Below are 15,724 nucleotides of genomic sequence, written 5' to 3' on the forward strand. Positions count from 1 at the left end.
GAGGCAGCAGGAGGTATCTACCATCATATCTCCTTCTGACAGTAGAATTCTCATGGTAGGTTTCTTTTAAGCAATAACACGTAACAATTAAGAACCAGCCATGCCCTACAATTTTCCATTATCACATATCAAGGTGCATGAGAGTGACCGTAAAGAGTGCAGCCCGTCTACACACAGTAATAGCCAGGCCAAATCTGTACATGCTATCCATTCACATTGCAATTACATTGCATTGCAAATGTTTGTAACCTATATCTTTAAAGATAGGTAGCCTAACCATTTTCTGTTATTGTGGTTATCTCATGAAGACAATCCTTTATCAGATCAAAGATCTGGCCAGTCATACATTTCCGGTACAATATATAGAATAACATGCCAACGATTCACAACGAACAAAGTGAGGAACCTCCTTTATGTTCATATATTTTTGACAAGACAATGGGGAGAGTTCATTAAGACGAGGGTTTTAATAGCTTAAAATTCCCCCATTCTCCCGCAGACACATAACGTCCTGGATCTCCCAAAATGCTCCCTCCTCTTAGTAGATCTGGATGGGATCTTTGGCAGGTTGGACATGTTTAGACCAGGTCTGACCTGGTGTAGATTTCAGCTGTAGTCTACACCAGTTTTCTGGTGTCACATCCCCGCCAGCCCCTCTCTCTGTCCTGTCACAACCAAAGTGGCATGCAGGGAAAAGAAGCCTCCAAACTGGCTGCAAAGAGGTTTTATAAATGCCTTGTCCAGCAAAAAAACTGGCAGACAAGGCATCATAAATCTCCTTCAATGTCTTTAACACTTTATTTGAAAGAACAAGAACGATAAGCCACTATACTATTAATCCCATGCTGCCCCCAAAAAGTTGCACATAGAGAGTCTCTGCTTTGCAGTGCAGTGTGATTATGTTTAATATATTTGTTATACCAAAAAAGAGAGTCATGGAGACTGAGCCGTTATTTATACTTGTGTGATAGGAACCTGTCTGATCATCATTAGTAACTCTGATCTGAGCTGTTGATATGAGATATTCATAGACTTAAAGTAGTTTCCTGAGGTTCAAAAACATGGATGCTTATCTTCTGAAAACCTGACCTGCCCTGAAGTTGCAATTCCGCCACAAACCATGGTCAGCTCTGAAGCTTTTTCTGGAAGAAAGCGGCCATGTTTTTCAATCTCTGTACAACCCCTTTAAGTATTAAAACTGTGTCACCAGAGCTAAGCAACCGTCTCCATGTAATATACTTAGATAAAAACTACAAGGGACACATATATTTCTATTATGGTACACATCAGAAACTTTAGTTTTGGGTCAGTATCCCTTTAATGTCCTTCTGTGTATTGTAGAGGGAGTATTATAGTGAACAAAGCATTCAGAGAACCACAAATGACTTTCTACGAATAACAGTAACCAAGTAATCTAAATGCTATCAGGAATGAAGCCACAGACTGGTCTTACTTCCCCAATGAATTTCTGGTATTTAAACTGCGTCACAGAAGTCTTAATCCGGCTTAAGAGTCGTCTGAACTTCAAGTCATTATTAAATATATGGTGTGATACTAATTTCCCTTTGCTTACTTTGGACTTATGCTTAAGTAAAATGGAAAGACGGATATATAGTCAGAGAAGATTAGAAACCAGAAACCACTGTGACCAGGGCACAATGTACAGTTACAGGAAGTTTAGTTCTGAAGACTGGATAGTGACTGCAGACAGACTCTAGGGCAGTGATGGCGAACCTTTTAGAGACCGAGTGCCCAAACTACATCCAAAATCCACTTATTCACCGTGAAGTGCCAACTTGGCATTTTAAGCAGTAACTTATTGCTACCTGCTCTTCCACATCTTTCAATCGTATCAGCCCCTGAGGCCACAAATACAGTTGAAAGAAGGAGGGAACATTCAGACTCTCGTAGCTTCTCTCCAGGGTCTCTTTGTAGAGGAAGAATAGTGGGTTCAGCAAGAGGACCTCCAAATATAATGCATCTCTGTAAACACCTTCTCACTTTTTCCGCAGTTCCAAACAGCGAAAAAATAAAGCGCTGCGAGCAGCTTCTCTTAAGTTTCCTGGGACTGCAAGAAGATTTGGTGGATTTGTTCCTGTTTGGTGAACTCTGTGCTTGGGTGATGGCCTGAGTGCCCACGGAAATGGCTCCGAGTGCCACCTCTGGCACCCGTGCCATAGGTTCGCCACCACTGCTCTAGGGAATCACAAAAATATTTCGTTTTAAGAGATTGTAAAAAATAGAATGTATGGTAGTTGTTTCCTTTGGAATATTCTTCTCCTTATTAATGAAGAACTTTTCAGATTCAGTTGTACTGACTCTTCACCTGAGCTTATCTGACCTGAAGTAGACATCATTCCAACGTTCTTAGAATAAAATTTAATGAGACACGGAACAAAGCCATGATCAACCTTTTCCCAGTCCTTCTAAACAGAATTTAGGTTCTGTTCACACTTGTGGTTGTGGGACCTGTCAGGTTTTACATCAGACTTTCTTGAATTTTTAATGGCCATTGCATGGATCTATTATGGGACTTCATATGCATTCAGAAAGGTGCTCATTTGGGGGGGAAATGAGAAAAGTACTGAAAGGAAAGGAAGGACAACTACATGGCCAGGTGGTTCATAGCCAAAAGAATTGGAAAAAAGATATGAAATGTTAAAAAATGCTGCCGTGTTTGTTTGCAAATTCTCCATATTAAATGTAGGGTTTGTAAATGATTATAATCACAGGCCACATGGTAATAGCTCTACAGATGCAATGACAGTTGTGTGTAGGAGGTGAATAGATAGAGGAGAAGCCAATCTGGTCAAATATCAGTGTTGTAGGTGGAGCTGAATCAGACAACTACCAAGGAAATATCATTATAACCATAAAATAAAAGAATCACATCAGAATCAAAGAGTTACTGTTCTTTTCAGCCAAATATTGCTTGTGTTGCACTGAGTTTGTAAATGGAGGAAGAACTGAAGCCAAGTTAGGCACATTTAGCCCTAAAGTCCTTTATAATAATAACAATAATAATAATAATAATAATCTTTATTTATATAGCGCCATCAAAATCCGTAGTGATGTACAAATCATAGGGGACATATACAACTATATTACATTACAAAGAACAAACAGTCATATGGAACAAAAGGAGTGAGGGCCCTGATCACAAGAGCTTACAGTCTATGAGGATGAGGGGTGTGACACAAGAGCTTACAGTCTATGAGGATGAAGGGGGTGACACAAGAGCTTACAGACTATGAGGATGAGGGGTGTGACACAAGAGCTTACAGTCTATGAGGATGAGGAGGGAGACAAGAGCTTACAGTCTATGAGGATTGAGATGGTAACACAAGAGCTTACAGACTATGAGGATGAAGTAGGTGGCACAAGAGCTTACAGTCTATGAGGATGAGGGAGTGACACAAGAGCTTACAGTCTATGAGGATGAGGTGGTGACACAAGAGCTTACAATCTATGAGGATGAGGGGGTGACACAAGAGCTTACAGTCTATGAGGATGAGGGGGTGACACAAGAGCTTACAGTCTATGAGGATGAGGGGGTGACACAAGAGCTTACAGTCTATGAGGATGAGGGGGTGACACAAGAGCTTACAGTATGAGGATGAGGGGGTGACACAAGAGCTTACAGTCTATGAGGATGAGGGGGTGACACAAGAGCTTACAGTCTAGGAGGATGAGGGGGTGACACAAGAGCTTACAGTCTATGAGGATGAGGGGGTGACACAAGAGCTTACAGTCTAGGAGGATGAGGGGGTGACACAAGAGCTTACAGTCTATGAGGATGAAGGTGGTGAAACAAGAGCTTACAGTCTATGACAGGGGTCAGGAACCTATGGGGAGTGGCTGACTGTATACAGGGGGGCAGAATAGCTGTATACAGGGGAGAGTCTGGCTGACTGTATACAGGGGGAGGATGGCTGGCTGTATACAGGGGGGGCTGACTGTATACAGGGGGATGGCTATACACTGGGGGCATGCTGGCTGTGTACTGAGATGGGGGGCTGTCTATAATTTGAGGGGTCTGGTTGGCTATATACTGGGGGGCTGTCTGGCTATGTATAGGGAGTCTGGCTATATACTGGGTGGGCTGGCTGTCTATATACTGAGTGGGTGGGCTGGCTCTCTATATCCTGGGGAGTGGCATGCTAGTTATATACTGGGGGGACATGCTGGATATATACTGGGGAGCTGTCTGGCTATATATAGGGGGCTGGCTATACACTGGGCTGGCTGGCTATATACTGGGTGGGAAGGCTGGCTATACACTGGGGGGCTGGCTGGCTATATACTGGGTGGCTGCCTGGCTATGTATAGGGATTCTGGCTATATACTGGGTGGGCTGGCTAGCTATATACTGGGGAAGGGCATGCTGGCTATATACTGGGGGGGGGCTGGCTGGATATATACTGGGGGCTGCCTATATATTGGGGAGCTGGCTATATACTGGGATGGCTGGCTATATACTGGGTGGGCAGGCTGGCTATATACTGGGTAGGCTGTCTGGCTACATACTGGGGGGGCTGGCTGTATACTGGGAGGACTGGCTGGCTGTATATTGGGGGCTGGTTGTATACTGTTGGAGCTGTCTGTCTATATACAGGGGGGGCTGTCTGGATTTATACAGGGGGGTCAGGCTGTCTATACTGGGGAGGGGCTGACTTGCTATATACTAGGGGGACTGGTTGGCTGTATACTCGGGGATTGGCTGGCTATATACTGGGGGGCTGGCTGGCTATCTGTATAACCATATTGTACGGCTCTCGCAGAATTATATTTTAAAATATGTGGGGCTTATGGCTCTCTCAGCCAACAAGGTTCCTGACCCCTGGTCTATGGGTCTATGAAGAAGAGGGGGTGACACAAGAGCTTACAGTCTATGAGGAAGTCTATTTCTGCAAGTCACGCCAGTGAAAAAACATCACTAACACCTTGCTCTCTGAGATACATGCAAGTGCAATGCGTTTTTCACTGATCCCTTTCCCTAGAAAATTTAGGGGGACACTTTTGGAAGGTTTTAATCTTGCCTGATTTATCTCAGTGGTTGATAAATGAGGGATGTGAATCTGTTGTTTTTTTGAGACTTTTATCTAAAAAGTAGCACAAAAGTCTCAAATGTTTAAGCAACCCCTTGCCTACATCTGCTGTGAACTGGAGGTTGCACACAAAATTGTGACTTTTTACCATGATTGTACAAAAATGTATAAGGAGTATAAGTTGCAAATTTAGGCGCAAGTATACAAAAAAAGTCCCAAAAAGAGAGAAAAAAAACCTAAAAAGTTTGATAAATGACCCCAATAGATCTCATTCATCAGTCTTTTTCATGTATGTGAACAATGCAACTGACACACTTAGGCTGTTCCACAGTTGCGAGTGTGTTGTGATGCAACGCATGCTGCCGGGAACGCACGGCCCAAACGCTGCACACCAGGAGTGAACTTAGCAAGTCAGTTCAGTCCCGGTGTGCAGCGTTCAGGCCGTGCGTTCCCGGCAGCATGCGTTGCGAGTGTGATGCGAACTGAACTGAGTTCAGTGATTCTGGGTTTGGTCCAGTATATTTAACCCCTTAACGCTCTGCGCCGTAGCTCTACGGCGCAGAGGTATAAGGGATGTATGAAGAGGGCTCACGGGCTGAGTCCTCTTCATACAGAGGTGGGGGTTTTTGCATTTTGCACAAAACCCCCACCGCTAATAACCGCGGTCGGTGCTTGCACCGATCGCGGCTATTAACCCTCTAAACGCCGCCGCAAAGTCACGGGCGGCGTTTAAAAGACGGCGGCGCGCGGGCGCCGCCATCTTTTTTTCGATCGCCACGCCCCCGAACGTCATCGGGGGGCGGCGATCGGTTACCATGGTAGCCTCGGGTCTTCTTTTGACACGAGGCTACATGGTTTATGCAGGTTCGTTACAATGAGCCAGTGGCTCATTGTAATGTAAGACCTGCAAAAACGCCATATATTGCAATACTGTAGTATTGCAGTATATGGTAGGAGCGATCTGACCATCTAGGGTTAATGTACCCTAGATGGTCTAAAAAATAGTGAAAAAAAAAAGAAAAAAAAAAGTTTAAAAAATAAAAAAAATTAATAAAATATTAAAAGTTCAAATCACCCCCCTTTCCCTAGAACGGATATAAAACATAACAAACAGTAAAAATCACAGACATATTAGGTATCGCCGCGTCCCAAAATGCCCGATCTATCAAAATATAAAAACGGTTACGGCTAGCGGTGACCTCCGAGATGGGAAATGGCGCCCAAATGTCTGAAATGCGACTTTCACACCTTTTTACATAACATAAAAAATGAAATAAAAAATGATCAAAATGTCGCACAGACCTCAAAATGGTAGCAATGAAAATGTTGCCTCATTTCGCAAAAAATGACCCCTCACACATTTCCGTGCGCCAAAGTATGAAAAAGTTATTAGCGTCAGAAAATGGCAAAAAAATTTTTTTCTTTTTTGTACACATTCGTTTAATTTTTGAAAATGTATTAAAACACAATAAAACCTATATAAATTTGGTATCACCGCGATTGCACCGAACCAAAGAATAAAGGAGGCGTGTTATTTGGAGCGAAGAGTGAAAGTCGTAAAAACTGAGCCCACAAGAACGTGACGCACGTGCGGTTTTTTTTCAATTTTTCCACATTTGGAATTTTTTTTCAGCTTCGCAGTACACGGCATGTTAAAATAAATAACATTACGGGAAAGTAAAATTTGTTACGCACAAAATAAGCCCTCACACAGGTCTGTACACGTAAAAATGAAAAAGTTATGGATTTTTGAAGTTGGAGAGCGAGAAATGAGCCGAAAAACCCTCCGTCGTTAAGGGGTTAAGATTATCTTTGTGATACTAAACATGTGGTTATTTTATTGAATGGATATGAAAGGAAAAAAATCATATTGTTGGCTCACATGTGACATAATGGGGCTTATTCGTGGCCGCATTTTCGTCGGGTTTCCCGACTTTTCGGGGATCACGTCGGAGATTGTGTCACACGCGCAGGCTTTCATGCAACACAAATCAGGGGTCGGGCCGTCGGACGATCTGACGGATTCAGACAACTCGTGGGATTTGACATTTAAAATTTTGTCGCAAGCCAAGCACTTACATGCACTGGGAAATAGAAGATGAACTCTGGCGGACCTGATCGGGGAAGCGACACATGCAGGATATCGGGCGCACACTCATAGTGAATCTCGGCAGACTTCATCCTCATCAGACATTCCGGATCAGGGATGCCAGAGGGCATGAATGCATGAATACAATGAAGAGGGCATTCTGCAGTGAGGAAAGCTTGACTTCAGTGTTAAACTCTCCGCCTCCTTGACTTTATACAACCAAATTACTTGTCACTTCAGAGTTTATTTTCTGGACGATGCCACCACACTGGACCATGAAATCGACATGTTCTGGAAGGTGTTCAGCTGCTTGATGACATACTGGTAGTGGTTTATTAGGTCAATTTCTACTGACAGGTTCCCTTTAACAAAGATTTTCCTATCACCTTTTCGACTAATTATAGTTCACAGTATCACAATGTTATTTGTATAATCAAAAAGTATCTACCATTATTGTACACTGATGAATCTACATTTAATTCCCTGCAAGGAAACATAAGATTTGTCTCAAGAAAGGCACCTACATTAGCCAGTATTCTCTCACCGAGTATTCTCTCAACTTAACTTAACCTAATAATAAAGTCTCTAGGGTAAAAAAAACACCCACAGTCATATTGTCATCTCCAAAGTGTGAAAAAAGGAAACTTTTGTGCTTGCTAAAAAACACCTACTGCTGAAACATTTCAGATTTTTGCCAAATATATTTGTGGACTTAGCTTATAGCCATAATATCTGTAGGGTCATCAACTGTGGCCAATATCTGAAATGTCTATATTTTTAGATTCTCTGTATACTCCCTTAGGGATGCCCTATAGGCCACACCTGTAATTCACACATAGTATGTTGTTGGTAGTAAGTACAGGTGTGGCCAGAATGCACCATGCACAGGCACCCATAGTATTTGCTTAATATATAGGTGCTATTAATGAACATATTACGTTGCTAACATGTGTCCACTTGCAACATAAGAGAACTAATAATTGTTTCCTAATGAATATGTGCTGATGATTCAGACTGCCTAATCTGTTCCTTGGTAGCAGGGAATTCAAATGAGGCATTATGTCATGTCCTAATGTGAAAGCTGTAAAATTACATAATTTATTATTGGCCTTCTGTGAAACAGGCAATATCACTATCAATATGAGTGTAAAACTTCTATGTGCTTGATGCATGGCTTTTACTTTTTGCTTTTTACTATTCTGCCCCTATATAGCTTTGTGGGGAATACAATTAACTATTTATCCTAGGGCAGTGATGGCGAACCTTTTGGAGACAGAGCGCCCAAACTACAACATTTATAAGTCGCACAGTGCCAACATGACAATTTAAGTAGTAACTTATTAACCCCAGCTGTATCACAGGTTTCAATCATATTGGTGTCCTGAGTTCACCAATACAATAGAAAGATAATGGGGAAATTTGGATTGTAGCTTCCCTCCAGGGTCCCCTGAAGAGGAAGAATCAAGGGACCCAGAGCAGGAGCTCCAACTTTAATCCATCTCTATCCACACCTTCCCGCTCCTCCTGTAGTACTGGCAGCCAAGGATGTTGCTTTAAAATGGCGCTGAGCATGGCATGTGGTCTTGGACCACAGGAGGAAGCTTTGAGTCCAGTCTGGCAAACTCTCTGTTGGTGTGAAGGCCTGGGTGACAACAGAAAGGGCTTTTAGTGCCACCGCTGGCACCCGTGCCATAGGTTCGCCACCACTGTCCTTGGGCTTAGTGCTTTACACTGGCATAGCCAGTCATTAAGTCGGCTATATTTCCAGGCCGGAAAAGTCATCCATTGCCCCTTCTGGAGGGATTATTGTCCTATGCTGTAATCACACTTTCAGTACTGGAGGGTAACCTGCCAGTGGGACCCACACAATTTGAGGTTTTAACCATAGAGGCCTATGAATGTAAATTGGTAAGATATTTTTTCTTTTGAAATGTAGTTGTAATTTTGCGCATAGCCTATGATATATTTGTGGGGTTACTATCCAGAGATTCAGAGATTTGCTCAGAATGGAGAAAAAATAAAGTATTTACCCATCCTCCTCTCCGCTTCAGCCAAGTGACCAAAGTCTTGCGTACAAATTCCCCTAGACAGTCCACAATAGTGAGAACCAGCGCTGGTTGAGAATGTTTCACGCAATCGACCGCCAGTCCAGCTGCCACTGCATAAAGCGAGACCACTTTACCCCAAGTGATCCCTATGGAAGCAAACGGGAAAAAGAAATGGTCACACAATAATCGAAATATCCTGAGCATTGCAACCCCACCCCAACTACCCATTTGCTGTTGGGTGTTGGCTCACCGACCAGTGGTACGTTACAAAGACAAATAAACTCTATGATAACAAGTACAATCTACATGATAATAATGTACATTTATCTAACAATATCCATGGTTTCATCATGAACACACAACATTGATAGTAGGGAATTTTCCTTGTGACACAATAGTTTTTTAATATTTTAATATTTTTTAATATATAATGGCAGATATGCATCTTCATATATATATATATATATATATATATATATATATATATATATATATATATATACACACACACTCACCGGACACTTTATTAGGTACACCATGCTAGTAACGGGTTGGACCTCCTTTTGCCTTCAGAACTGCCTCAATTCTTCGTGGCATAGATTCAACAAGGTGCTGGAAGCATTCCTCAGAGATTTTGGTCCATATTGACATGATGGCATCACACAGTTGCCGCAGATTTGTCGGATGCACATCCATGATGCGAATCTCCCGTTCCACCACATCCCAAAGATGCTCTATTGGATTGAGATGTGGTGACTGTGGAGGCCATTTGAGTACAGTGAACTCATTGTCATGTTGAAGAAACCAGTCTGAGATGATTCCAGCTTTATGACATGGCGCATTATCCTGCTGAAAGTAGCCATCAGATGTTGGGTACATTGTGGTCATAAAGGGATGGACATGGTCAGCAACAATACTCAGGTAGGATGTGGCGTTGCAACGATGCTCAATTGGTACCAAGGGGCCCTAAGAGTGCCAAGAAAATATTCCCCACACCATGACACCACCACCACCAGCCTGAACCGTTGATGCAAGGCAGGATGGATCCATGCTTTCATGTTGTTGACGCCAAATTCTGACCCTACCATCCGAATGTCGCAGCAGAAATTGAGACTCATCAGACCAGGCAACGTTTTTCCAATCTTCTACTGTCCAATTTGGATGAGCTTGTGCAAATTGTAGCCTCAGTTTCCTGTTCTTAGCTGAAAGGAGTGGCACCCGGTGTGGTCTTCTGCTGCTGTAGCCCATCTGCATCAAAGTTCGATGTACTGTGCATTCAGAGATGCTCTTCTGCCTACCTTGGTTGTAACGGGTGGCGATTTGAGTCACTGTTGCCTTTCTATCAGCTCGAACTAGTCTGCCCATTCTCCTCTGACCTCTGGCATCAACAAGGCATTTCCGCCCACAGAACTGCCGCTCACTGGATGTTTTTTCTTTTTCGGACCATTCTCTGTAAACCCTAGAGATGGTTGTGCGTGAAAATCCCAGTAGATCAGCAGTTTCTGAAATACTCAGACCAGCCCTTCTGGCACCAACAGCCATGCCACGTTCAAAGGCACTCAAATCACCTTTCTTCTCCATACTGATGCTCGGTTTGAACTGCAGGAGAATGTCTTGACCATGTCTACATGCCTAAATGCACTGAGTTGCCGCCATGTGATTAGCTCATTAGAAATTAAGTGTTAACGAGCAGTTGGACAGGTGTAACTAATAAAGTGGCTTGTGAGTGTATATATATATATATATATATATATATATATATATATATATATATATATATATAAACAAAAGAAAATGGCAGCACTCCAAAATAGTGAAAAAATCAGCTCAGTGTTTTTCACTACTTTGGAGTGCTGCCATTTTCTTTTGTTTGGATATTCTATGGACTCTGGCTGGTGAGAGTACTGTACTGGATAGCACCCATTACTACTTTCTCTTAGGACTGTGCTGCTGTTTTTATATATATATATATATCTTACTATCTACTTACATTATGTCATAGGGTTCTAACTAAAATAATCTCCTGACTAAAGCTAATTTGGTAGAATAACTTTGCGGACTTGCAGAAAGTCACAAGCAAGGACTCTGTAGGGTATTACTCTATTAGGCGTTTAGATCTTATTCCCTGATAGGGATTTAAGAGGTAATTACATTTTTATGGCTTGTTCCCATTACATGCAATGACATAAGAGTAATCACATGCTTAGAATTAGTTATACGCTTTACTACTGAATAGTGGAAAACAAGTAAAATCAGTGATTGACAGACCTGACAGAAACTGAATGAACTTTTAAAGGGGTTGGCCACTTAACCTCATGTATTTTGTAATGAGTGTAAGTGTAGGGTGTAGGATATTAGGTCATTTAAAGTTCTGCACCGCTTTTTTTAAAATATAAAGTGAAGCCTCCTGCGTACCACAACAAGATATTCCTAATCATAAAATGGCCGCAGATGGAGGGTCATGTGATTTCTATCTGTAAATGAACAATCGCCCTACCAGGACCTTGATCTTATATTCATGAATAGTATCTAAAGGTCCTGTCAAAGCAATTTTTCATGGACAGATAGGGATCACATGACCCTCCATGGACAGATAGAGATCACATGACTAGTCTTAGCCAATGATCATAGGAATGGGGTATTTGTGGGGAGAATACATTTTGAGATTATACTTTTTTTCATTCTGAGATCTTTGGCAAAAAACAAGACTGTACCTTATGGACAACCCCCTTTAATACTTAATAAAAATACCAGAAATGCTGTCAAACGCACAAACGATATTTCCAAGATTAGTACCTGCTGAGAATATTTCTGCAGCGACTGCAAGGAACGCATCAGACAAAACGGACTCTGAGGTGAGGGAGATGTTCAGTTGTCGGGCAATGTTCCTGTAGACAGCCGGCCTCATATATTCAAGCTCATCCCCTGCAGTACAATAACAAGAAAAAATGGTTGTTACTAACGTTTTGACGTTATAACTGACATATAACTCAGTCAGTGTAGAAGCAAATGCAAACTTTTCTTGAGAAGTTCTGGAATTTTTTAACTGTATGTTGTAATGGTAGATTCATCTCGCTGCAGCCAATTATATCACTGTGGTATGAAAAGCTGAATGCTTATATGTAGGTTTTTAGTAGACATTTCTTAGGCTTCCCCTACAGTCATTTGAATTGCATATAACTTGATTTTCAAAAGGCCCACCATTATATTTATTCTTACAATGCACCAAATATGTAATCAGCCTCTATGGAGATGTACATGTGTCTATAGTAACAGACTACAAACAAAGCTTGTGTAGTCTGACTTGGCAGTAAAAATTGGAGGTTTTGTGAAAGAGGTATGACTGCAAGGTTTGTTGTAGCCTTAAAATGTCGAGGCATATACAAAATAATAAGGGATTGTTATTATAGCATTTAATTAGTGATGCATTTACACTACAATCAGAAACGTCTAAATACGTTTCCAATTAAATGTTGTCTCCTCCTCTACTATATCCTATACTTAGGGGTCTAGAAAACAAGGTAAGGCTACTTTCACACAACATGTTCCCACCGTACCGTAGCACGGCGAGCACATGACGGGACCGGGGAGAGGAGGAAGGGGTGAGCGCTGCTCACCCCCGCCCCTCTCCATAGTAATATATGGCGCATGTCCTATCTTTCTCCCGGCTACGGAGCGGTACGGTGCCCCACGTGTCCTGCTCTTGTAAGGCACTGTGTGGCCCATTGCCGGCTATGGGTGACATATATACGCCGTATATACATGGGCCGTATATATATACGCCCTCCATAAGTTTGTGTGATTATAGCTTTAGGCTGCATTCACACACGTGACAAGTATTTCCATGCCGTATGAGCCCGTACATACGTTACTTTTTCATCCATATGCAGGACGTATTTAACCCGTAATTTTACGTCCCCATAGACTTCTAAGGGCATACGGAACTGAAATACCGTATGTAACCCGTAAAATAATGGTACGTTCGTTTGAATGCAGCCTTAAGTGATTTTCCATAATAAGAATATTTATTCAATTAGGGGCATTTACTCTGTATTGTATGTATCACCAGATTTATTATGTGTTGGTGCCACAAAAGCCTAATTTTTCTGACACTCATTGCCTTTTTTAGTTGCTCAATTCGGTCACAGCTTTGGAATCCTGACACTTCTCCTGCTGTTTTAGTTTGCAAAAACACATTTTTTTGGCGCATAATAAGATTAACAAAAGCAAGTCTACCAACTTCTAAACCCCTTTAGCAATGTGTTTTGTCATTTCTGACGGAGCGCCAGCACATTAAGGCTGTGCGCCACAATATATCACATTGCAAAACACTGCTAGAATAGGGGCAGAAAAACAAGACCTTGCAACAAAAATAATAAATGCCCCCCAAAGTGCTCAGTAAAACACATGGATTTAACAATTACGTAGTGTTCGTTTATTAAGCCTGTATTTGTGTTTAGTTGTGATAAAAACCTGACCTTGTTTTAGTAGTAATTTATACAGAAATCCAGTTACTTTTGCAGCATAATATGCTATGATTTCCCATGTACTATAGCTGTTTCTTTGGCTAAAGTTTAGTGGTGCATTTTACTATGTCCTCTAACTGTAACTATTTGACCAGTCATAAAGCTAAATTTAACACCAGTTACGTTTTTAGAAATGGAATTTTAGTTTTGGCATGGTTTGCACTTTAAACTAAAGTTTATCACATGGAAATTGCAAAATGATTGCTCATCAAATTTTTAATGATTTCCAACTGTCTGGAGAAAAACGTGACTCGATTTTGAGAAAGCCAGAGGATTCCTAAGCTGGGAAAATCTTTAAAGGGGCCTATAAGGAGAATTACGAATACTTAATTATCCACAAGTCCTTATAGGTTAGGTCTGCATGCACATGTGGCCAATGGGGTCACGTAAGGACACCTTTGTCTCACAGTGAACATTATGGGGCACATTTACTAAGTGCTTTGCGACAGTTTTCTGCTGGACTTTGCACTTTCTTTCTAGTGCAAACTGCTTACAGAGGTATTTAAGATGTGTCTGCACCACATTTCTGTCGTACGTGACCCTTTTGTGGCTCAGCTGTACTAGGCATCATACGACACAAATTAGGGGGCGTTCTGGTGCTCAGTCGGACCATGCGCCAGATTTAACATACAAGTCAGACAGAAGTGTGTCACACGTCCCATGTTAAAGATGGCCAAGACAAAAAGTGGTGCCCTCTGTAGGGCCAGTTCAGGGAGCCCCAGATTCATGAAGAACGTGCGCCAGAAACCTTGAATCTGGTGCACCCTGCATTATGCACAGGCAATCCACCGTTAGCGCAGTTTGACCAATTCTTAGTAAATGTGCCCCTATGTGCAGTGCTTAACTCCAACGCAGAGATGCTATCATGTCAGAAGAACATCGTTTAGTAATCATCAGCGCTTTTCTGTTTTACATCCCTGATATGACAGACCTAACCTAGGCAAGCTTGGCATAATAAACCCTTGGTCCACATGGATATATTTGTGGTTTTGTGTGCCAAAACCTTCTAACTTGCTAGCAGGTTCCCTTTAAAGAGAATCTGTCAGTGGTTCTGACTATAGAAAGTTGCAGACAGTGTTAGGTAGCAGCCATGGAGATCAGTGTAATCATACCTTTTTGTGTGTTGATAGTAGCCGCAGAACAGTGAAAAATGCATTCACAATTCAGGAATATAGCTGTACTTGATGAACTGTGTTGCACTCCTGTGCAAGATCTAACAGCACCACCCTCCCCCACTCTTTGCTCTGAGTAAGAGCTGTAGCAGGCTAATGGTTAAATATTACAGCAGTGTGTGGGGAGAGGTTGCTGAGCAATGTGATCCAAAAACACAGCATTGTGAGGAGACTTCCCCAGAGCTCCATGTTCAACTACAACCCTGGAATATTGACCTGCTGTACTAATAACACACACACACACAGGTATGGTTACACAGGGACAATTCCTAACACTGTAACTTTGTAAAACTCATGGTAGACCCCCTTAAGACTGGAATGACACATTCAGATTTTGTGGCAGATTTGTGACCCAAAATCAAGGCAGCATCTGTATCTAAAATAAATCCGCATAGAAACTACACATGGGTATACGTATTTAATAATACAGATTTTTATGTAGTGTGAGGTCCGGTTTTGAGCCAAAGCCAGATGTGGATCCCCAATCCACTTGTAACTTTTAGCAAACTAAAAATACAATAAGACCATATTATATCTGATCCTGGTTTGTTTGCAAATCCATTAAACAAAGTTCACTTCATCATAGGAATCTGTAATTCAGTCAGTTTGGGTTATTAGATCTTCTGACAGGTTTGAGCAGGGCAGCCATTAGGGGGGTTTAGTGTGACTGTGTTCAGGGGGCCTGTGGAGGGGAAGGGGCCCCAAGTCACAAAAAACCATCCTTATGCACACAGGGCCAGATTATCATTTGTGGGAGGTGGAAGCCCACAAAATTTGCCAGTCAGGGGCCCCAAACTTCCTACTGGCGTCCCTGGGTTTGAGGCATGAAGATATAACAGGG

The 15,724-nt window shown here is 42.0% G+C and overlaps 1 protein-coding gene across 1 annotated transcript in view; it reads right to left on the reverse strand.

Annotated features, from left to right (window-relative positions):
• BOK (BCL2 family apoptosis regulator BOK) overlaps positions 1-15,724 on the reverse strand; it is a 31,159-nt gene that overhangs the window by 6,487 nt on the left and 8,948 nt on the right. Inside the window, exons 3-4 of the mRNA XM_072143195.1 lie at positions 11,982-12,110; positions 9,168-9,331 (exon numbers count right to left, since the gene is read on the reverse strand). Of these exons, the coding sequence (XP_071999296.1) occupies positions 9,168-9,331; positions 11,982-12,110 (293 nt within the window). The remainder of the gene's footprint in view (positions 1-9,167; positions 9,332-11,981; positions 12,111-15,724) is intronic.

Source organism: Engystomops pustulosus, chromosome 3 (assembly GCF_040894005.1).
Source record: "Engystomops pustulosus chromosome 3, aEngPut4.maternal, whole genome shotgun sequence".
Lineage (NCBI taxonomy): Eukaryota > Metazoa > Chordata > Amphibia > Anura > Leptodactylidae > Engystomops > Engystomops pustulosus.